A 24,077-nucleotide genomic window follows, 5' to 3' on the forward strand; every position below is an offset into this window, starting at 1 on the left:
TTCTGTGACATGGGGGATCAGAGTTTCTTCTTCAGCTCTTCCCACCAATGGGAGAATGGCAACATCAACCAGAGAAGAGGGGAAGGAATGATAACCCCTTGGAATGCACCATTTAGCACATAGTTTATAGCAGGGGTGGCCAACCTGTGGCTCCGGAGCCACATGCGGCTCTTCAGAAGTTAATACCTGGCTCCTTGTATAGGCAGCGACTCCGGGGTTGGAGCTTCAGGTGCCAACTTTCCAACATGCCGGGGGGTGCTCACTGCTCAACCCCTGGCTCTGCCACAGGCCCTGCCCCCACTCCACCCCTTTCTACTCCCTCCCCTGAGCCTGCTGTGCCCTCACTCCTCCCCCACCCCCAGACTTTCCTGCACGCTATGAAACAGCTGATCGGGAGGTGCGGCGAAGGAGGGGGAGGCGCTGATCGGTGGAGCTGCCAGTGGGTGGGAGGCTCTGGGGGCTGGGGAGAGGTGCTGCTGATGTATTACTGTGGCTCTTTGGAAATGTACATTGGTAAATTCTGGCTCCTCTTCAGGCTCAGGTTGGCTACTCCTGGCTTATAGCGTTAAGTGATGCATTTTCCAATGGAATTAGCTCAGCTGGAGCCTGCCCATGGTGAACCTGAGTTTCATTATAAGCAGACGGAAGCTGCCGTGCCAGTGGGAATTTGCTCTGACTCCAGCAATCGAAGGCCAGCACCAGTGTACCCACACCAAGCAAACCCCCAGTGCAGTCAGGAAAGTTGTGATTTGCACCAGTGGATACTACCCCTGACACTCAGGTAGATCCCAGCTTTTCTTGTCTACACTTGGGGTTTGTTCTGGGGAAGCTACATCAGTGGCTGACCAGTGACTACTGAAATCAAGGCAAGATCCCAACAGACACCAAGCCTATAAGAGGACTGAAAATCCATTAGTATACAATGAAGCAAAATGGGACTCTCGTGCCATTTCAGACTGGGTGAAATTCACCCAGATGCTAAGGGCTCCCTCAAAAATAATCAAATCACTTAAACCCCAGGCAGAAGCTGCAAGTTGGTAGGAGGTTAGGGGAAAGAGAGAGGGAGCTGTTTTTTTGGCTTAGATCTCAGGTGGTCTCAGAGTCCCAGCTAGAAGTGCCTCTCTGATAGGCAACTAGCTAGGCTCAGAAACTTAAGAAGATGCGGGCAGCTCTCATAAGAGGAGACATGGGATTGCTGTCCAGAAGCCAGGAGATGGTGGCCCTGCCATTTAGGTGCTTCTCCGAGCCTCTTTGGTCTGAGATTTCCTTGTCTGAGTGGGCTAGAAGTAGTGTGAAAACACCTTTTCTGGCAGTACTTGGGTATGTTCCTTTCCAGTCTTGCTTAGAACTTGGATGTGCCATGAAGAAAAATGAGAAAATAAAATCAAAGTAAAACAAATTTACCTGCAGGCCAATTCAATGCATGCCTTTGTTACTAATTTAACAGACAGTCTAGATGTGTAATGGGTTGAAAAAACTCAGAGTAATTTCAATGGTTCACTGTCAAACAGGAAGGAAATATCTAGTGGGGTCCCACAGGGGACTATCCTAGGTCCAGAGCTATTCAATATTTCCATCAACTTAAATGTTGGAGTTGAGAGTATGATTAAATATTTTATGGATGACACCAAGCTGGAAGGAGTTGCAAGCACTTTGGAGGACAGGATTAGACTTCAAATGACCTTGAAAAATTGGAGAATTGGGCTGAAATCAATTAGATGAAATTCAGTAAAGACACAGTCAAAGTACTTCACTTAGGAAGGAAACATCAAATGCGCAACGACAAAATGGGAGATAATTGGCAAGGTGGTAGTACTGCAGACAAGCATCTGGGGTGATAGTGGATCTCAGACTGAATGTGAGTCAACAGTGTGATGCAGTTGTGAAAAAGGCAAACATCATTCTGGGGTGTATTAAGAGTCAGACACGGGAGGTAATTGCTCCCATCTCGTGGCACTGGTAAGACCTCAGCTGAGTACTGTGTCCAGTTTGGGGTACCACACCTTAAGAAAGATGTAAACTAATTGGAGAGACCAGAGGAAAACTACAAAAAAGGTAAAAGGTTTAGAAAACCTGACCTATGATGAAAGGTTGAAAGAACTGGGCATGTGAAGTTTAGAGAAGATAAGGCTGAGGGGGGACCTGATAACAATCTTCAAATATGTAAAAGATTGTTATGAAGAGGACGGTGATCAATTGTTCTCCATGTCCACTGAGGCTTGGACAAGAAGTAATTGGCTTAGTTTGCAGGAAGGGAGATTTAGGTTGGATATTAGGAAAACCTTCTAACTGTACTGATACTATAAGCACCTGAACAAGTTACCAAAGGAGGTTGTGGAATCCCCATCACTGGAGGTTTTTAAGAATAGGTTGGACACCTGTCGGGGATGGTCTAGGTATACTTGGTCCTGCCTCAGCACATGGGGGCTGCACTAGAAGAACTCTTGATGTCCCCTTTCAGCCCTACATTTCTATGATTTTATTATTCTAAGGCTCCCCCAAACGAAGGATCCATGTGGGGCAGCTGCTTCAGTGCTAATGTGCCGTTTGAGCGCTGCCTATGTGCTGAGTGCTACACTAAGCAAAGATTTCTGCCCTCACCGAGGTTGCAGCTAAAGGGCCAGATTGTGGCTTTATCAGTTACTCTTGTATTTTCCCCTGTCCCTGTATGAACAATACTCTATTTGCTTCTGTTTATGACAGGAGGGGGCTGTTTGCTTGAACCCACAGATAGGATTATGGTTGGATTTTTAATTTATTTCTTTTTCAGCAAGTGGAGTCAGCGTGTCTAGGATAGATTTTTAATTGGCATTAACAGTGTGCTGGGAAGTGTTCCCAGGGTGTTAATGATATGGAGAGCTTGTGCATTCATATGTAACTCATCCAATATTAGGAGCTGAGACTGAACTGGAAGAGAAATTGCAATCAAACAATTCAATTTCAGTGGCACATTAACTACCCAGTAGTCACATAAACAAGTGTATCAGTTATACCCAAAAAACCAGCTCAGGAAACAGTAGGGCATAAAGATCAATCAACCCCATTGTTTCCTATTAGGAGTCCTCAGCAATCGCAAACTTGACATGAATGTCAATGTTTCGTATTACCTTCAGCAGTAGAAATTTCCTGTTGCCCTTATAAGAAAGTCCCTAAAAACTGCAGCAGGTAAAATTCTTCAATTACCATAAGAGATTTTGATATGATTAGTGCATAGGTTTGCAAAGATGCCAGATTGTATGGCTAATATTTGATTTACAGTGGTGTTGCCTCCATGCGGATCCTCTTCCCTCTGCACCCCCCCCCCCACTCCCCGTCCACAAAGGATGAAAACTGTGCAAAGGATGAAAACCTTACTGGGTTTTTGTTCACTCAGTTTCCATCCTGCAGATACTTCGATGGGAAGGGGTGGATTTGCACAAGTTCAGGTTGAAATACCTTCTCACGCACTTGCATAAAAGTCTTCTTTTGTAGCCCTTATGCTGCATTGTCTCCTGGATGGTCATGTGTTTCTTGGGAGTGATATTATTATTGTTATTTATTTGTATTGGGGCAGTTCCTAGGAGTCCCGATAATGGAACAGGGCCCCATTGTGTTAGGTGCTATACAAACACAATAAAACGGAGATCCCTGCCTGACAGAGTAGTTTGTGTATGAGACTGGAAGCCAGGATTTCTAGGTTGCCAGTGGGTTGCTGTGAGATCTTGGGCCTCTTTAACTCAGATTCCCCATCTGTACAATGGGTATATTATTTGCTGCACAGTGGTATTGTTGGGCTTAATTAAAGTGATTTGATTTCCATAGATGAAAGGTATCCTGTATTGCAAATGTCAAGTTCTATTTTTATCACTAATGTTCATGGCATCTGAAACTCCCAGTATAGCTTTTTAAACAGATAATACAGCTGGAACAGCTGCCACAGACAGACAAATGTGCTAGAAACTCACAGCAGGATGTCTCAGAGAGGCAGAAGAAATCAGCTGGAAGGCAGAAAAACAGTTACGCATTTGGAGAGGAAATAGACAGCACAGAGATATATCAGGTTGAAGAGACCGAGAGAGTGAGAAATATAACAGTGAGGCAATTAAAAAGTGGAAAGTTATAATGACATGAAAAAAGAGTGAGAAAAAGACTGCATTGACACTGAAGTCAATGGAGTTAATCCAGATATATGCCTGTAGAAATGAGAGCAGAATCTGTCCTGAAACGTGTTTAACATCAAGACAAAGATTTTCAAAAACCGGAACATTTGAAATCAATGGGAGCTGCTGGATGTTCATCTCTTTTGCAAATCAGCTCCCTTATACAGTCAGGATGTAGACACCTCACTGTAACACCCCATTTTTTGAGAAAAATCTCAGACCAAGGTTTTTCTTTCCCCCCCTTTATTTTATTTTGCAGTAAAGCAAAAATAACTCCTTGACTCCTCTGTGCCTTTTCCTAGTTACTTGGTGAATCACAAAGTTATATTTATAATTTTCCTGGGAATTTTTAAATGGAAAAGCCCCAGGAAAACATTTGGTTTACAATTTTGTGTGCCTGTTTTCCAAACTCTACATACTCCCTGGGGATGAGTTAAGCTGAATCTTGGCAGTGTGTATTACCAGCATTCCTCTGGTCCCTCTGTTACTCTTTGCAAAATTTAAACTTTTACTTTAAGAAAACACCACTTTTTTAGCACTTCCAATAGCAGAGAATGCCGTACAAATGAGACCTGATGCAGTGCAGTCTGACTGAATCTTCCACTAGCCTCTCAAAATAATCCCTCTATCCTTGCGGCTAACCAAATGTGCTGAGTGTCAGCATCAGATGCCATGTTGTCTGATGTTCCACAGGCCTTTAGCCTTTTGCTCCATTGTGTTGTGCCTGTGAGAGGTTTAATTTCTGTATCTGAAGAGTGAGCAAGTGATCTTTGAAAAGCTTTTATTACAAAACCCGAGAAAATACAACAAAACATTTATGGTGCATAGTTGCTACTGACAGCATCACAATCCACAGCACATCAGCTGTAGTTAAGGAGCTAGTAACCTGCAGCAGCATTGTCTGTCTCTGCTGCTAAAATAACCACGTGTGCTCGAGTGCAGATATCAAAAAAATATTGAACCTCTGCATGATCCTAAGCTGCTTTATAACTTAGGGTGAAAATCTTGCAAAACTCGGTGTTTCTGAATGGTTTTAACCAGGAACCAGGCAAAACTTGGTGGTTTCATCTGACAATACACACTAACCTTGTGTGAATCCTTAAATCTGGAGCCCACCTCTGCCACGTTTATTTTTAGGAGAGTACAGTTCACCTCTTGGGCTGTGCTTAGATCATTCATGCTGCCACTGACAGAGCCAGGAAAAAAAATCTTCCTTCTAATCACCTTGCCAAAGAACTTCCTCAGCCACGATCCTTCCTTTAGGAGAAGGAGCTATGACTTTTTGTGGGCTGTCTGTTGTATAAGCAAATTTCACTGTTCACCCAGCCGGTAGAGTTACTCAGCTACAATACTTTTGCCACAATATAAAACATAAGTTTCCATAAGCATGGTTTTGTGTACTGAAGCCTCAGAATTTCAAGGGAGAAAAGTTCTGAGCATAATTTTCAGAGTTGTTTGCTGGGTTTTTTTATGTGGTTCTTACTTGAAAGAATGATCTTTCCAGTGCATTGGACTGGACCACAGGACTCCTGAGTTTTACTTCTGTCTCTGGCACTAACTTGTCGTATGATCTTGGGCAACTCACATAACTTGTTTGTGCCTCGGTTTACCCACCTGTAAAATGGGGATAACACCACCTGCCAGGCCCAGTTAATTGACATTTGAAAAGTATTTTAAGATCCTTGCATGAAAGGGGTGCTATATAAATTCAAAGTAGGATAATGGACTTTCAAGGATGTTGCCCAGTAAATGCCCCACAATGTTTTGAAAATGCAGCCCCTCAGGAAATGTCCCTATTGATAAAAGGAGTCACTTCACCACACAAGTTGGCACCGTCTTCTCAAGTATTTAAAAATAGAAATAATATCTCTTTTGACCATCTTGTAGGCGAATTAGACTGATTAGTTTATAGGATTTATTCGTTTGTGTGCGAGTAAGTGGGTGGGTGGGTGCGTTGTGTGAAGAATTTAAATGAAGGGAAAGCTAAGTGGAAGAGAGGACACTGACGTTTATTTAGTTCTGAGACTGGGTAAGACTGTGGTCATTCTGATATCTCTGTCAGGGGAGAGTTCCATAGTCCAGGTCCAGCTCTTGTGGAAGTTGTCTTCAGCATTCACAGAGCTCCCCATACTGACTGACAGTTCCATTGTTCCAATGAGGCATAGCTGTCCTGTGAGGATGGGCAGCAGTCTTCCTGTCAGCTGCAGATGGAAGTGGGCATTTTAATGCTCCCATGGCTGGCTGGGCATCGAATAGCATTGAGGACCCCAATGGTGTGGACCAGCTTAACAATCTGAGGACAGTTACCCTCAATAGTGGGGAATATTACAGAGGATACAAATTATTCAGAGCTCTTACTTCTTCCTACCAGCATCACCTCAGCCTTGCTTGGGTTCAGGGTTAGTCAGCTACTCTTCATCCAAATGAACAATATGAGGGGAGAGGATTGAACTTTGTGGTATTCTGCAGCTGAGGGGTCTGGAAGGGGAGGACCAGTTGCCCGCACTGATTATCTGGGTTTAACCAATAGGCAGAAAATTATGAATTATAACTATTGAACTGTTACGTATGATGTGGGGTTTGCTTCTGACCTTAAACTCTGAGACTCTAGGAATACATTCCTAGAAATCGGAGCTGGTTCACAAAACTTCACTAATCATAAAAAGGAGCTAAATGCATAAGAAATAGTTCATTGAAAACATACCCTGGTTGAAGTTACCATTGGGAAGTCTTGTGGAATGACTAAATCTATTTTTTTAGGTACACATGTGTACACTCTAAATGGAACCGACCCAGAAGGAGATCCTGTGACCTACGGAATGACTTATGAAGCTGGGTCAAGAAGTTACTTTGCCATTGACACAAACTTTGGAAATGTCACTTTGATTGAGGCGCTTGATAGAGAGGTAAAGCATAATGAAATGGTACCCATCTGCATGTTTCTATAATGGATTCAAGTTCTTAATTTGATTAATAGTTTTAAGGGAGAGTGTCAGTTCATACCCTAGCATAAATGGTAACTTGAAATCTTTCAGTCATGATTTGAGGACTTGAGTTACTCAGTCAGAGGTTATGGGTCTGTTACAGGCAAGGGTGGGTGAGGTTCTGTGGCCTGCAATGTGCGGAAGGTCAGACTAGATGATCACGATGGTCCCTTCTGGCCATAAAGTCTGAGTCTGTTTGGTTTCCAAATCATGTAAACTTATTCTGCAGTCTAATTCTATCCATATTAACATAATACAGTATATTATTGCACTTGTCACCTCCTTTTCCACTGCTTCTACTACAGAATCTTGGAGTACCCAACTGTTAAACTCTTGCCAAATAGAAAATTCAGTATTTATTACTACTCTGTTTTCTGTCTAGTTCCTGATGCAGCTAAGGTTCTCTAATCCTTGGAGATGGAGTCTGAATTTCTTTAGGATTCTCCCAGATGTAGGATGAGTCAGGTTCTCAGTAATTACTTTTCAAGGACAGATTGATTATGTACCAAAGATGAATATTGCTCTGCATATATGCTCTTTCCCACATACACACAAGCATGTTTTCTTAGGTGTCGGACCCCCAATTAAGTGCTAGACTGCTGCTGTTGAATTTCCTTAAATGTTTCGTTTGGGACTGATTACAAATATTAGAAATAAAAGTCACTAAAATGGGTTAAGAAACATGTATCCAGTTAAATGAAAGCCCTTCCTGTCAGCTCAGATAGTCCCACCAAACACGGCATATTAGGCAACCTTGTTTCAAGATCAGATGCTCTAAACTCCTGATTTGACCTGTTTTGGGGGGAAATCCTTTTCAGGTGAGACTGCCCAATATTTATGAAATCCCTTAAACTACTGTACATCAGGTGAGCAGAAGTTTCACACAATACCTTTTTAGTTAGCATTTTCTTGAAAAATGCAAAGGTTGGCTTCCAGCAGCTCACACATAGGAACTGCTGGATCAAATTGCATGGTCCATAGAGTCCAGCATCCTGTCTTCAACAATGACCAACATTGGATGCCTTAGAGGGAAAAGCAAGAAATCCCACAAAATGCCAATGTGAGCTAATTTCCTCCACCTCCCACCCCGCACCCATGGAAGACTCATCCTAATCCCAAATAGTTAGAGATCAGTTTGTGCCCCAAAACATGAGGCTTTATTTCCTTTCCAATACTCTTTTTGTTAGTGTTAACTGTTATGACTCTGGGTATTCTTGCAATCCGTTTAAATACGCAAACCCTCCTTGAATAATCTTGCTAAATACTGAACCTCTGTTTAAATGAATTGTCTTTGTTTGCAGAAAGAAGATGAGATTGAAGTTATAGTCAGTATTTCAGATGGCCTGAGTACAGTGAGTATTCACATGTGCCAAAGCTTGTCAAACTCACCTTTTCTGCATAAGCCACCTTTCAGACAGTATCTTGTTATATAAGAAAACATGGTCCAATGAGGGTCTTATGCTACTTATGCTCTTTGATGAAATCACAGTAACTCAGACCTAAGTCCAACTCCTTGCAGTCATTTCAAACTGATTTTGGATTCTGTGGTCCAAGGCAAAAGTCTGACTCAAAGTAGGCTGTAAAACCATAGTGGCTTTTCATACAAGGTGTCACCTTAGGCTGAGACCACAGTGGGTCTCAAGCCCAAAGAAGAGTAGGGCCTGGTCAATTTTTGGAGACGTATAATGAAAAATTCAGTGTTGCAGGAATTAGTGTTGGAGAGTCCGTAGCTGGCATTCCTCCCTCTGAGTCACTACTGAACTTACATGGCATGGCATTGCACTAAGAAGCTCCGTGTTGCTTGGGGTGCTGTTTTTGTTTCTTTCTTTCTTTTTTGTTGAAGCTCTGATCATTTCTGATTATTAAGGCCCTGATGTCATTTTCACAAGAGTAATTGAAGTGACTGCACCAATATCCGGACCTAATTCCACTATGAGACCCATACGTTTCCCTGTTGTTTTTATTTGCTTTAAAGATAGGAAGGATGGTTTTATTATTAAGGCACAGGACTGGTGGTCAGAAAACTTGGGTTTTATTTCTGGATGTGCCACAAAACTATCCATAGGAACTTGGACAAGTCACATAGACCCAGATCTTCAAAGGTATTTCAGCACCTAACTCCCATTGATTTCAATGGAAGTTAGGCACCAACATACCTTTGAGGATCTGGGCCTTAATCTCTGTTTTCATTTTCTCATCTGTAAAACTGGAATAATGATACTCTGCAATGCTTCCTTACTCGGAGGAGTATAGTGAGAATAATGTTTAGGAGGCTCAGCTATAATGAGCAGTGCCATAGAAATCTCCTTAAATAAAAGTATCTGGATCAAGTGTACATCGTTACTTCACAAAAAATGGTGCAGGTTTGCTAGGAATTGATGTTAGCTACTGCATTCCATCCCAGAAGGGGCTCCTTTATGTTGGATGTCAGAGTGCTATCTCTAGGTATAAATGGGGCCAGATTTTCAAAGTTAGCTGCATGCATTTGTACACACCCAATTAATGCACACTAACACCAGTGGCATCAAATGAGGTATCTGTGCACATCATAGCCAGCTAGGCACCTAGGTAGCCTTGCCTATGCACAGATATCTCATTTGTGTGCATTCATCAGGTACGTTTGAAGCTCTTGAAGAGTCTAGTAAGTGTGAAACTAACTTTGAAAATCAGCCCCATAATCTGTTGTTCAGAGAGTGCCCTGAGACTTTTGAAAGTCATTATATACATCAATAAATAATAATCTCAGGGAAAGCTTTACATTGCTTTTCTTTTTTTTTTTCTTTTTTGGCGGGGCGGGAGAATTCTTTAAGAAGCCCGTGATGTTCTCCCTTCCCATTTTCCTACAGAATGATGGTAGCTTGAGGACATTCCATAACAAAGCAGTTTTTCACTGCTATGGAACTCCTTAGCAGTCGGGATCATAGTATGCAAATGAACAAGCGTATGGTGTAATTTAGTTTTTCAATAAGTGTTCATCATATTCCACTCCAGGTTGCTGAAAAAGTCCGAATCCTTGTTACAGATGCTAATGATGAGAGTCCAGAGTTTATCAACACACCTTACATAGTCCAAGTCCCAGAGGTTGGTTGAGGTTTTTTTTCAATGCTACAAGTACGTTTGAACGGGGAGCAGGGAAAAGGAGCGAATGTGTTTTCTGTAACATACCATCACTAATGTGATTAACTCAGTGTTTAGCTGGTTAGGTTCTGAGTATCACTTAAGTGTACAGTTAATGAGGAAGTCATGCTGTGGGAAACCTGTGATGTTTATTTGCACAATATTTTCCACAGGAAGCCTGCTGCTCCTCCTCCCATTGAAGTCAATGAGGATTTTACCACTGACTTCAATGGGAGGAGGAGCAGCATCATTTCTCTGTCTCCTTGACCCCTAAACAGACATTTCTCTCTTCCTGTTTCTGCTCCAGACTTTCCCTTATTTTTAATATATTTTCTTCCTCTTTCATCCCATGATTTCCCTCACTTTCATCCCTACTCATACATGTGCCCATTCACTCTCCATCCCATTCTGTGTTTCATTCTCCCCTCCCTTTCAGTTGCTTTTCCTTCTACCTTCTGAATCCCCCATTCCCACCTGCTTTTCTTTTTTTGGTTTCTCATTCCTTTGCTGCTTTCCAGCTCTCTATCATTCATTCCTCATTTCTTGCCTCTCTCATCTTTTACCTCCCATTACTCTGCCAGTCCCCCTAATTCTAGTAACTGTTTTGATTCACAGAACACTCCCTCAGGGAGCAGTATCTTTAAGATCGAGGCAGCGGACAAAGACACGGGTTCTGGGGGAAGTATCACCTACTTCTTGCAGGTATGGGCATCACATGTATGTTTAAAAATAGTCTCATTTACTGAGGTGTTCAGGCTCCAGGAGGATAAAAACAAGGCCATGTTGCTTGTTAGAAGTGTCACCATAGCAGTAGGAGAGATCCCAGACAATGCATGAGATAAATAGATTCTAAATTAATATTCACCTCCTAGGAAAAGGCTGGAGCTGGTTGACTGTGGACTGGGAACTGTTAGCATTCAGCTTCAGTTCAGGATTCAGTCATCTTCAGCCCTCCTCCTGCCTTCTCTGATCCCTCCTCAGCCTTTCTCAGCAGCTTCTAGCCACACGTGGTTCTCCGCAGTGCTTCAGCTACAACATTCCTTCTGCTTCTCAGTGAAGTCAGTGTTGTCTCTCCTGGCTACCTGTTAGGCCTGGTCTACACACATGTTGTATAGCAGTATAGTTAGTTGGTTTTAGGGGAGTGTGTTTTTTGTTTGTTTGTTTTGAATTTATAGTAGTAGTTCTTCTGGTACAACCTCTAGTGTAGATGCAGTTAGTTCAGAAAGAGGTGCCTTAGACCAGTATAGATTATTTCCCTTCCTGTATGGGAATAAGTGATACCAGTATAAGTACGTGTACACCAATATAACTGCATACACAGTAGGGGGGATGTACTGCTTTAACTATGCCAGGATAACTAATGCAGTGCAACTTTTATACTAAGTAAGTCCTTAGTGTGGGAGGAGGAAACAACACTGCTGAATTGTCAGGTGACTCAGAAAACCTCTCTTGCACTCCTGTTAACTCTGGATAAGAGTCAGACAGCTGAGAAGGTCAGCAGAGAAAGAGCTCTCATGTGACTGGGTCTGCATTGTGATCTGATGGTGCAGTAGGGTTCATCTGCCAAAAAACTAATACATACAGCTAAATATTTTTCTATTACCTCCATCATATATATTCACACGTCCTTTCACTTTTGCTGCTCTCCTCCTGCTCATACGTATAACACTGATTAACTTATGCAGTGTTTTAAGGGTCGAACAGAACATCTGTCTCCTGCCACATCATTGGCATTCCCATGTTTCCTGCGTCCTTTTCTCTTCCCCACTTACTCTCTTTCTTGTTTATAGGGAGCCTAGGCAAGTAGCTACTATCACTTTTGCACTATCTCAATGAAGAGAAGTACAAACAAGGGCACTGCCTTGGGTGAACTAATAACAGATATGTAATAGGCATGTTTGAAAGAGTTGACCACATTCCCTCATCAAGACAATCCTGTAAAGAAAGTAGCTACAACCTGAGCTACTGTTGCTAAAAGCTTAAGCCTGCAGCTGAATAATTTTGATTCTCCCCAGTAAGAGGAAGTGGTACACATAGACTAACTCATTCATTACACTATTTACTTAGACAAAAGTGAGAGCAGGAATCAATGTCTACTTGAGAAAATGCAAATATTTATGTGGGAATAAAGCTAATCCTCTTAACATGAGATAACTGAAAGAAAAAACATCCTGAACCAGGTACTGTAATCAGCCAAAAAAGACACAAAAACCAAACACAATGATCTTACTGCAAAGGAAATCGAACTCTCGTTTTAAATTCAATGCCACTTACAAATCCACTCTGCAATTCTGACAAGTCCCTCAGATCAGGTCACTATGTGAAAACCCATTTCTCTCACAGAAATTGAGTGTCTTACTTTTTTTTCATGGTCATTTTTGTTCTGTGTTTTGCCACTCTATTCCACTTTTGAGATGCTAATGACCCTCATTTTCTCCTTATCAAGAGACAGAGCTAGCAGACAATATGTTGCATTGTTTAATGTCACCTGTAGTCAGTCACTGAAGAGGCACATTATTTACAGAGCATTGTTATAATACCATGACAGTTTTCACAGGCTGTGCTTTTGTTTGACAGCACATTTCTATCTGCCCTATCCCCTTCTTAGGAGTTGCTCATTAACTCCTAAAACTTTCACCTTTGTGGCAGAAATTTTCTAGATTTGTGCTCTTCCTGAAGGCAAATTTTTTTTTAAAGTTTGAGGAAAAATTGGTTTAGTCATGTTTGAATATGAGGACACTGAACAAATGTATTTTCCCATTATAAAAAAAATGATTGCAAACTTTTTGTGAACAGTGCTAGTTGCAGCCAGGTTAGATGACTGTAGAAAATTGAAATTTGGTACAAACATAGCCTTACCGTTAAGAGAAGCCTTTGAGTCCCCTGTTGAAATTTGCTTTTGATATGGCCAAGTTATGATCCTTTGAAAAATCTCATATGAAATTCATTTTGCATAGGGTTTTTCACTAAGCTCACAAAATGTGCACCGAAGAAAGCCATGCCATACGTGTATATATGACTAACGTATCAGTCTAGCAAAAAGTCCATTTAAAGTGTGCATTGGTTGAAGCAAAAGGCTCCACAAGAGCTATTGGTTTACTCCCTGAGAGCTCCCACATATCACATAAAAGGGGCATGCTCCCTCTCACGTGTTGGCTTCTTACAATATATGGGATAGAACATTCCAGTAGTGGTGTCTGCTCAAATAGGTCAAGATTTTAAAAAACAACCAGTGAATTTGGGTGCTTCAGTATTTGGTGCCCACCATGAGACACCTTAAAAAGATGGGTCATTACACAAAGTAAAACTATTTCCCCATGCTTATTTTTCCCCCTACTGTTACTCACAGCTTCTTGTCAACTGTTGGAAATGGGCCATCCTGATTATCGCTACAAAAGGTTTTTTTTTCTCCTGCTGATAATAGCTCACCATAACTGATCACTCTCGTTATAGTGGGTATGGCAACACCCATTTTTTCATGTTCTCTGTGTGTATATATATATATATATATATCTTCCTACTGTATTTTCCACTGCATGCATCCGATGAAGTGGGTTTTAGCCAACGAAAGCTTATGCTCAAATAAATTTGTTAGTCTCTAAGGTGCCACAAGTACTCCTGTTCTCTTTCAAAAGTCCTGCTTTTCAGAGGGTGAATGCTAAGCACCTTATGAAAACCAGGCCCCTTTAAAATACGTCAGATTAGGCACCCAAAATTCAGCAATTACTTTTCAAAATCCTGCCCACTGTTCCAGATAATGGAGTGTACATGAACTATTGCCAGTTTTTTGGAAGCCAGTAGAATTTTGAAGTCCTGAAGAGGGACACAACTTTTGTGTGTGTGGGGGGCGGGGGGGTGTTCATCTTTTTATTTTCTAAAACAAAAAAACCCCAAAACACTAACTAATTCCATCTAATAAACGATGTTAACAAAATATTATGGCAAAATAGTTAAATATTAAAGGCCGGGAAATGTCTAAGTTAAGGTTGCTGCATTATTTTGAATAATGAGAAAATTGTGATCTGTTCATAAATTGTTCCTGAACACAAAGAGGTGAAACTAATCACATGAATCATTCATTACAGACTTTTTACCCACCTCTGTTTATTATTCTAGCCTATATCTTTAGCAAGTTAAATGAAAGATAGTCCAAATACCAATCTTGTTTCCATACCAGTAATCTTTCACCACTTCTCCTCTTCTTTTCTTCTAGAACATCCGTACTAATAAGTTTACCATAGACCGACACAGTGGTGTTCTTCGCATCAAAACAGGGATCACTCTAGACTATGAAAAATCAAGAACTCATTTTGTCACCGTGGTAGCAAAGGTATCAAGTTCTTTCCTGAAAGAAGAGGCAGGAAGGGGAAGGACTTTAACTGTGGAAAGCCACATCTGAGAGTGGCCCAAAGAAGAATGGGGAAGAATTAGACCCAGAGAAGTATGCCTTCAGAGCTACCCTCATTCTGGCTAGTGCAGTAATCAGCAGTGTATGTGCTGTAGTAGGGAACCCACCATTATGAAGGCATGAAGCAATATCTAGGAGTCAGAGTTATCAACACATAAAGTAGAGTAATTAACTGCAGTACTGTCAGTGTCTGTGTGCATCACTGCTCTTTGTCAGTACAGCAGGTGGAGAATAGTCACTCTGCAGAACAGAGGTGACACATCTCTTCTCTAAAAAGAGTATATTTTCTTCCCTCTCTTACGGGCTGACTAATGGACCATAGTTATTCACATCCTTTAGAGGCAGCTGCACATTCCACTCCTCTCCCCGCTACTATAAATCCTATGGAATCTGTGCTTGTGGCACTGCTGTAGACTCATAACAGACTGCAAAACTATTGATTCCGAGGCGCAGAGACTTGCAGAAATATATGAGACCTGTAGTTCTGACAGACACGTTTGGGCAGGTGCTATGTGGTGACATGACTTCTGCTAGGCCACAAAGAACAGTTTCGAGGACCTACTAAGTGCGCTTGTGTTTTGTAAGAAGAGCTTGGCCTGGGCGTCATTGAATTTTTTGGGGCCAGACTTGAGCCAGGGAGGAGTTTGTCACAAAATGTGGTCCAAATTCACCTGTCTTTGTTATAGTGCAGTCATTTCACTATATGAAGGGGGGGGGGGGGGGGGGAGTGGACGTATCCCTTCATAAAAATGGGGATGCAAAATTATTCTTGCTACATTCACTGCTTTAATAGCCAGCATAATTATTAAGGGGTTAAAATCTTCTCATATACTGAGGCGTTTCTCTAATTGGCTCTGTCGTGTCAGTAGCGCGAACAGAGTTGATTACACCATGGCCACTTAACAATTCCCAGCTTTATGCTGTTCCACACCTTTGACTGTATCACAAGAGTCCCTAGGAGACTTTGATCATATGCAGAATTTAATTTTCCCCAGCAGTGCAGTGCCTTTTGTTATGCCCTACATTTAGCATCAAAAGTTATAGATGTTCCTCCAGATTTGGCCTCTTCTTCTCACTCACCTGTTTCCTGCAAAGACTAATTTTCTTCCTAGGTGGCATTGATAAATAGGAACTCAAACGCAAAATAACACACATGATTCCATGTACCAGCACAACCACTTTTAATGTTAAAAATGACTCCAGGGAGACTCAGGGCTGTCTGCTTAATCAAAGAGGGAACCAAACAAACCGAAAATAGAGGGAATAGGACAGAGCAGAGTTTTCTATAACTCTTGGCATTCATTGATTAGCTCTAAAGCTATCTGTTTAGTTGAGCTGTTTCCACCTGTTATTGACCATTTTCTTGCTAAGATTAGAATAAATAACTCCACACATTCTTGTTATGATGATTCTGGCCCTGTATGTATTGCAGGAGATGCATTAGTCTTGGGAGTGCACTAATCAGGAGTGTGTGGTTCTGTGAGCTGATAAATCTCCAATCAGGAGTTCCAGTGGGTGAATTTCAGCATAATGACTTGACAATGCGTTCTGTTGTAGGACGGTGGTGGGAAGCTCAGGGGAGACAACAAGGTGTTTTCAGCCACAACCACAGTCACTATCAATGTGGAAGATGTTCAGGACACCCCTCCCATGTTCATTGGGACTCCTTACTATGGCTATGTCTATGAGGACACCCTGGCAGTGAGTATCACTTTCACCTACAGGAGACCCAGAAGCAATGGAGAAACTTTCAACATGACAAACCAGTGGGGCCAGGTGCCACAGTGGTTTACGGCACCAGCCTTACAATTCTGGAGACCTACATTCAAACTCTGACTTGAATCTTAAGTGAAATGAGTCAGGTAAATCTCATGCTGGTACTTATTTGTGTCCGTCACAAAATTACAGAGAGCCTGCTCCAGCTCTCTTTGAAGTCAAAGGGATTTTTTACTTGTACGAGTAGGATCAGACCATGATTAACAGCCACTCCATGGTAGGGACTTGCAGCACTTCTGAAAGTGGTTGAGAGCTCAAATGAGTGACCCCCATTAACCCAACCAGCCCTGCAGAGGTCCTGCAGAGGCCTCTGACTTTTGCTGCAAGTGGAGATCTTTGACCTAAATGAACCTGTTCTTACCATCTCAGAGGTCTATTTTGGAGCCATCAGCTAGGGTATGGGCCAAAGAAATCTCTGTGACTCTGCTCCCCTACTGCCCTATAAGCTATCAGATCCCAGGCATGGTCTCCCTTGGAGTCACTAGGGAGGAGCTGCCCCCCTGACATGCCAGTAATGTGGGATCTTCTCTGCTGAATGACAGCTCTGGAGATGGAATGGGCCAAGCGGCCTTTACAGCCTGCAGAGTCAGCTGACAGCTCTGAAACCAAACTGTCAAATAACTCATGTGTGGAGATAGGAGGTCAGTGGCTACACAGCAAGTATGTGGCTGCCGCTGAGGGGATATCTCCATCAGGTTTCATTTCTATTCCATGGCTACAGAGCCCAGGCAGACTGTGGAGCTCCTGAGTGCTCCATGATATGGAAGAATCCTGAGTCACGATTCAGCCACATGTAAACAGAAAGGATTCAGCCACATGTAACCGTAGCATATAATCCAAAGGGTATTAGCCATAGCCTTAGTCCATCAAGCCATAGTCCATCAAGTCCACTATCCTGCTTCCAGCTGTGCCTTATACTGGATGCTTCAAAGGAAAGTGAAACAAAACCATAATATCTCTAGCCAATTGCGCAATGTTATATATGAAGGAGGTGGAAATTCCTCCCTAAGCCCAGTGCAGATCTGCTTTCATTCTTAAGCATGAGATTTTGATTTATCCTCTCTTAGCACATATGACTGCAAATGGTATTATTAGTCATAAAGTTACTGAGTTGTAGAATCTTTGACCTCTAGTGGCAGTGTGGCTACATTCTGTCTACCTAAATTTCCCTTGCAGTTTCAATAGATGCAGTTTTCTTTAATTTCTGTCCTAAATTATAATTTAGCAGTGCTGTATGCTGTTAAATAGTTGCTGAAGTTCTTTGCCTAAAGTGCTGCATTTCAGCTAAGTAGTGAGGTGGAAGGGATTACTGTACATATTGTAGGTAGTTTTTAAGGCACTTTACAATCCTTTGGCTTGAAAGAGGCTATAAAAATGGGATATATACTCATTTACCGTATGTGGTTACCAAGTGATCTTGAAAGGCCCATATCTATCAAGTGCACACAGTACATGGTATTTACTGTGAAAACCATGAGTTAGTAAGTATTAATTACATCCAGTCTGAGCCCTGCAATTTCCACTATTATGATGATGTAATGATGGAAATACTAGTGTCCTTCCCAGCGTGGCCTCAGCCATGACAGCAAACTTTACACCGAGAAATGCACTTGCTGCTTTCACTCTTCTTTACGCAGTCAGCTTTCGTTCCATGAAGCTGCTCCTTTTTTTCCCCTGGGTGGTGCTGTTCTTGGATTTAACATTTTTAACCCGTGACAAAGTGCTCTATCTCCATCCAAGGGACTGCACTGGCGTTCTTCCAATAGCCATTCTTTAAATCCATCTTCCAGCATAAAAAGTTAGAAATAGAACACTTACCTTTTCCGTGGCTCTTTGTCCATCTTTTTCTCTGTGAATATCTTGTTCATCAACATGGTAAAGAAGTTAAGTAACTCTTTGATGAAGGTTTTTGCCAGCACGTACGGTAAACTGTGTTATTGCTGTTGCTCTGACAGAACCTTGCCATTGTTTTTGAAGTATACAGTGGTTGTCATGGAAATATTTCCAATCACTATTTGCAACAATTTAACATTATCTCAGGGTTCCCTTGCTCTATGTTGATGGAGACTGAAATTTACAAAGGGGCCTATAATGTGCCAGTCTGGCTCATTGTGTTGAGTATTTTTACTGGGGGAGCAGTCCCGGTTCAGTCAATTGGCCTACCTGTGTGAGGAAATTGTGCAAAACTTATTGATATTGGTGACCATCTAGCCCACAGCAATGTTAATTAGGCAAAATGAAAGACTGTAAAGATTTTAAAGACAGCCACAAATTCCTTGTTGTTTCATACCAACTTACCAATCACATTGCCTTGGGATCCGTTGATTGCTTCTGCTCTCTATCTTGATTTTATTGGAGAGAACAGACATGACTGTCTGCTGCTTGGTGAATTACGTGGCAATCAGACGTTGCAATTCCAAGCATTGGAAACCCATGGAGTAGTTACCAGTACATACGTATTTGAGGTCTACAACAGTTGAGTGGCATTTCCAGGATCAAATCAGAGGACTTGAGCCTGCAAGGTGTTGGGCATTTCAACTCCTTTGATATCATTAGGAAGTGAGAGAGGACTTTGCAAGACAATTCCTAAGTGAGGAGTTTTAGGAAACAAAGGTGCCCTCATTAAATGAATATAGTGTCTGTATGAGGAGAGGACAGAAGAAATAGAGCTGACTTCCTCTGCTTAAAATCGGAGGTGGACATGAACCAAAAATCTTAAAACTGAGTTCTCTCAAACTTTTGGATGGCCAGGGAATTCCAATCCACACCTGAATTTTGTAAGTGGCTCCAGTCTTTGCAATGTCATGAGTCTAACTAACACCTAGAGGGTGAACACTCCCAAACTGTGACTTAGAAACTTTCATCCAAATGTATGGCTTGTGCCCATCTCTGGTTCTTTTTTACCAAGCTCTGTCCACTTACACTTACCATGGTGATCTGTTCCCTGGGAAGTAAAGAGCAACAGGGCTTAAAACCATTGCAGAATAGAATTCACTGCCTCAGTTCGGGCTAATGTACATTGCCATGAAATGCGCACATGGGTTTAGGAGCCATTCCACAGGTGAGCAGAGCAGCATTCTCTTTGATTCCATAGCTGCTCACAAAAGGCTGTGTCGGAAAAGGTAGAAGGGCAGGTGGGAAAAGGACAAGTCAGCAAGTATTTTGGCAACAGAAAGGATTAACAGTTGTGAGCCAGAGTTACACCTTGCAACAACTGTGTGACCCACAAACCAGAAAAATTACTTCTGCCTTTCCTGCGGATCCTTACCTTTTGCTGACACTAAAATGACTGGCATGATCTTGGCTCAGGATACTGCAGTGGGGATGCTCCCACTCTCAAAAAATGGCACAGACGGCACTGAATATAATCATAATCATCATCACAAGGAAAACCTAAAATAGGCCTTGCAGCAAGGGCTAGTTGCAGCTGATTTCCTGAGCACAGGCCATCCCTTGTTCCACCTAATAATTAGGAGGTCCCCTAGGTCTCCTTCAGTCGATCCCTTGGCTAACTTGGTCTTGGTCAGCTATATTGCCTGGCCAGCTAGCATAGCCCATAAGCCAGAAAACATTCCATCTTGGTAATGAATAGTCCCAGGTCAAGCGCTTGCAGTCCTGTGACATTCCCATCTCCCATTCACCAAATTCAATGGCATGGACTTCCCCTATTTTAATCGCCACTTGAGTCACACATGAACTGACCTGTCAGCACTCAGCATTTCACACTGAGAGTTTACCTGACTGCCGTATCAACTCCCAGTGCTGGACAGGAAAGCGTCTACAAGCAGTACCTGGAACGACCAGTCCCTCTGCTGCAGCACATGGATGGGCAGGTGGGAGTTTTACTGGTAGAAGAGTAGAGGCAAAAGAGCCCCAGATCCCTTAATAGGGGGAGGGTGCCCACCCCAAAAGCTAATCCTGAGCACACTCAGGGCCTGTAGATCAACCAGTCAAATGGCCTGACACAAAGTCAAGCTGTGACTTATTTTCTGGCAGGAGCATGGGCCCCTGCTGTTGTCCTAATGCAGCCACAGCAAGAGCACCTATCACCTGTTTATAATGGAGGAACTGGCTGGAGTGGATTTTATTAATATTCAAAGAGCAATTTCACTGCTCTTTGCTTTCACTACCTAAGCTGTAATTCCTATTTCTCCCTAGGACTCTGAGGTACTAACAGTCGTTGCTCTTGATGGTGACCGAGGAAAGCCTAATAATATTCATTACGGTCTTGTGACTGGTGAGTAGACACAGTTGGCATGAAATCCTAAGGGATGTCAAAGGTAGACATGACAATAAATTAGAATGTAGCATGCTAGAGTCTAGTGAAGCTGAAGATCCCTCTCATGAAATAGGGTCAGACACCTGAAACTATTCCTGGCTCTTGTCTAGCTGGGAGCAGCCCAGAGATTATTCACTGAGTTTTAGTGTTTGCTTCATGGAGCTACATTGCTCATCTTGGAATCATTTATTTCACTTATTTATTGTCTGTTAAGCACCAACATTGTGCCAGGCACTTTACTAGGCATAAAGGAAGAAATTATCCCTGCGCTGAGGGACTTTCCCATCTAAACTGGTAGCCAATAGAAGAACACACTAGGAGACCCATGCAACTTCAAGGCCAGCAGATTTTATTCATGTTTCCATTTACACTGTAGTGAGGTTTCACTAGCAAGAAGTGTGGGAGCAGCAAGGAGAGAAGGGAACCAATCGTGGTTCTGGAATGGGAAGAGATGGGGAATATTCTGGCCACTCAAAGCCCTGGAGATGGGGGAATAGGTATGGGAGGAAAAACACTGCCTTACTTCCCCCCCACCCCATGCAAACACTGGCCTCAATCAAGGGAGGCCCCTATTCTACACCTTGAATTTGTGCTGTCAAAATGCAAGGAAACCATAAAATGCTATTGTTAATTATTTATGAATAGTAATTATTATTACATTTTTTTGTTTAAAATCACTTTTTTGTTTTAAAAAGGAAACCCTAAGCTTCAAAATATGCTGTTTTACAGAATGTACATAATGGCACACTCTGAGTTACCAGTTTCCCTATGGTAATTGGGCAATATCATGATGTATCGTTGCTTGAAAAACTATTGACTTCAACTTCTTCTTAGTCAGGCTTTACTTTTCAGGCTTATGAATCTTAATGATTTACTGCCACATATGTCTGTATCATTCAATGTGGTGTCTAATGAACTTTAATGAAGTTGCAGGTATTGCAGATATTAGCAAAACAAGGCATTAATTGACAGTTTAAAAATGAGCATTAAAGTCAATTTAGAGAGAGACAAGAATGACTGGGCTTTCCTGTAATCAGCCTTTATTTCTGAAGAGGCAACTCTTCCAGGTTTGAGTTTTTCTTTTCAGCTTGATTTCCTTGCAGCAACAATGGACCTGTCCATGAGTGTATGGGCTCTGCCACAAAACACAATTAATGGCCAGATTTCCATACATGCTGCAGGGCCGGGAGAGAAATATCCAGCATAAGTCTCTCTTTCAGACTAATGAAGCATTTGCAGCCAGGCTCTTTTCCTGAGCCTTCATTTCCTACCCACTTTCTTCATGCAGCAGGCTACCTTTATCAGAGGAGTTGGGGCACAGGTGTGGCCAGCAAGTCCCCAAGCAATTATTATATTTCCAGAAGCTGCCTTCTACTTTGGTCCACGAATTAGCCAGGTCAGAAAGGGAGCATAGTTCAAATGGTGCAACTGATGCTCTGCCCAGACACATGGAAGAGTGGGTTTGCTGAAATCAGTACACAGCCCTACCAGCTCCATCAGCCAGATTCTGCCTGTGAGCCTCAGTTGGTGTTAAGGTCAGAATTTGACCCTATAACGACAGAAGGCCTTTTTACAGAATATCATCTTTTAGGAGGTTGAGATTTTAATGCCCAGACATCTAAGGCCCCTAGAGATATATGCTGCAGAAGGAATGACTGTTTTCTGGTGAGATTGTCAGACTTCTCACTTTAGCTGATATTAACAAGAGCGGTTCTTGTTTTTGCAGAGGCATTATTAAGTATTTGCCAATTAAACTGAGAAGGCTCATTTATATTTCTGTCTGGACATGAAATCAATATGTACAAAAGTGACTGGTAATTTTGAGTTTCCAACTTCAGCACCTTAATGGAAACTGAATTTCAGCACTTCATGAAAATCGGGCCTTTTTAAAGCATTGCAAGCAGGAAACCCAAAATCAACAGTATCCGAAGCACCAATCACTGCTGAAAAATGTGTCCAGTGAATCCCATTCCCATTTTATCCCTTCTTCCTAACACAGAAGTACTGCCTTGTTGAGTTTATTGTGCAACTGGAGGACAGCGTTATATAGAAGGAGAAATGCTGTCGACCTTACTCCATTCTCCACCCTGATGTAGAATCCCTTCTGTATATTGTACATATCTCTCTGATCTTTCTTTTGCTAACTAACTATTAGGAATTCCACGTCCCCTTGAAAACAGATGGCACAGTTTTGGAGACGTTGGGAAATATTTAGACCCAGGTGATATATTTTATGCATTTTCCTCTACATTTTTGCCTTTGGTTAAAGCAAAAGTCTGTAGACACAAGACAGCATGAGCTTATTTGTACCACGTGACACATTGAAATATTTGTCAATATTTGTAGAATAGACTGATTTGAGAAGTTTTTCCTGTCTGCTATTTTATGTTTTATGAATATTGTCTACTGTCCAATGATTCCTGCACCAGCAACTGATGTTAATACGGTATACACTATGATGAAATAGTTTTAGGGTACGTTTCCCTCTCTGATCCAAAACTGGACTTATGGCGTGTATCATGAAGCAATCTACTGCAACACTCAGTTGATTAAATGGAGGAATTAACATGAATTTGATAATGACCACCTTGAGATAGGAGGCATGCATCGTGCAATGAATTTAAAGGGTGATACAGGCAGTCTGATGCAGGCAAGTGACATCCTTGTGGAAGCAAATCTATCGTGTTTCAGTCATCAGCCATGCTCTAAGAGTGAACGTATATAATGGTGGCATTAGAATTCACAAACTTATGAATGAGGCAATGAATGGTTTGAAATGGATGACAGCTAGTGATTCCATGAACAATGATGTTCTCTCAGAAGATGAGAAGAGATGCTTCTTGGAGAAAGCTCCAACATGGATTGAAGTATTTGAGGATGTAGAGAAGGCACACAGAAAAAACACAGAATGCTCTGGCAGGCAGACATCATGAACAGCATCCAATCACTTCTCCAGCTCATGGATACTTATATTACCCAAGGAAAAAACTGTTCAGATACATTTCTCTTCTGGGAAAACTATTTAATGGATTTCTCCCAACTACTGATAGATTACATAGCAGAGAGCAAAGAGAGAGAAGATAACAAGTCCACGTAGCTTGAGATATTGGTAGAGATTATTCCACTTGACTTCCAGTATGGTCATGTGAATTATGCTAGATAGGGTTACGTAAATGTAGCTGAAACCAGACTTCTGGAGGAGGAGAAGCCAAATATATATTATGCCCTAATTGATAGTGGGGGAGCAGTATACCAGACTGCCAGACTCTTTAGTGGTGTATGGTATGACGTGGGCATCAAGCAATCACTCAACAAGCACTGTGGAAAGCATCAGCATCTCTGCACAAAAGAAAAAGCTCTGAGCAAATATTACC

The 24,077-nt window shown here is 42.0% G+C and overlaps 1 protein-coding gene across 2 annotated transcripts in view; it reads left to right on the top strand.

Moving 5' to 3' along the window:
* CDHR1 (cadherin related family member 1) overlaps positions 1–24,077 on the top strand; it is a 59,455-nt gene that overhangs the window by 2,771 nt on the left and 32,607 nt on the right. For both annotated transcript variants that reach the window (XM_043552076.1, XM_007067270.3), the window contains 7 exons: positions 6,900–7,045; positions 8,425–8,475; positions 10,115–10,204; positions 10,856–10,942; positions 14,454–14,570; positions 16,206–16,349; positions 20,583–20,661. In XM_043552076.1, the coding sequence (XP_043408011.1) occupies positions 6,900–7,045; positions 8,425–8,475; positions 10,115–10,204; positions 10,856–10,942; positions 14,454–14,570; positions 16,206–16,349; positions 20,583–20,661 (714 nt within the window). The remainder of the gene's footprint in view (positions 1–6,899; positions 7,046–8,424; positions 8,476–10,114; positions 10,205–10,855; positions 10,943–14,453; positions 14,571–16,205; positions 16,350–20,582; positions 20,662–24,077) is intronic.

Source organism: Chelonia mydas, chromosome 7, assembly GCF_015237465.2.
Source record: "Chelonia mydas isolate rCheMyd1 chromosome 7, rCheMyd1.pri.v2, whole genome shotgun sequence".
NCBI classification, from domain to species: domain Eukaryota; kingdom Metazoa; phylum Chordata; order Testudines; family Cheloniidae; genus Chelonia; species Chelonia mydas.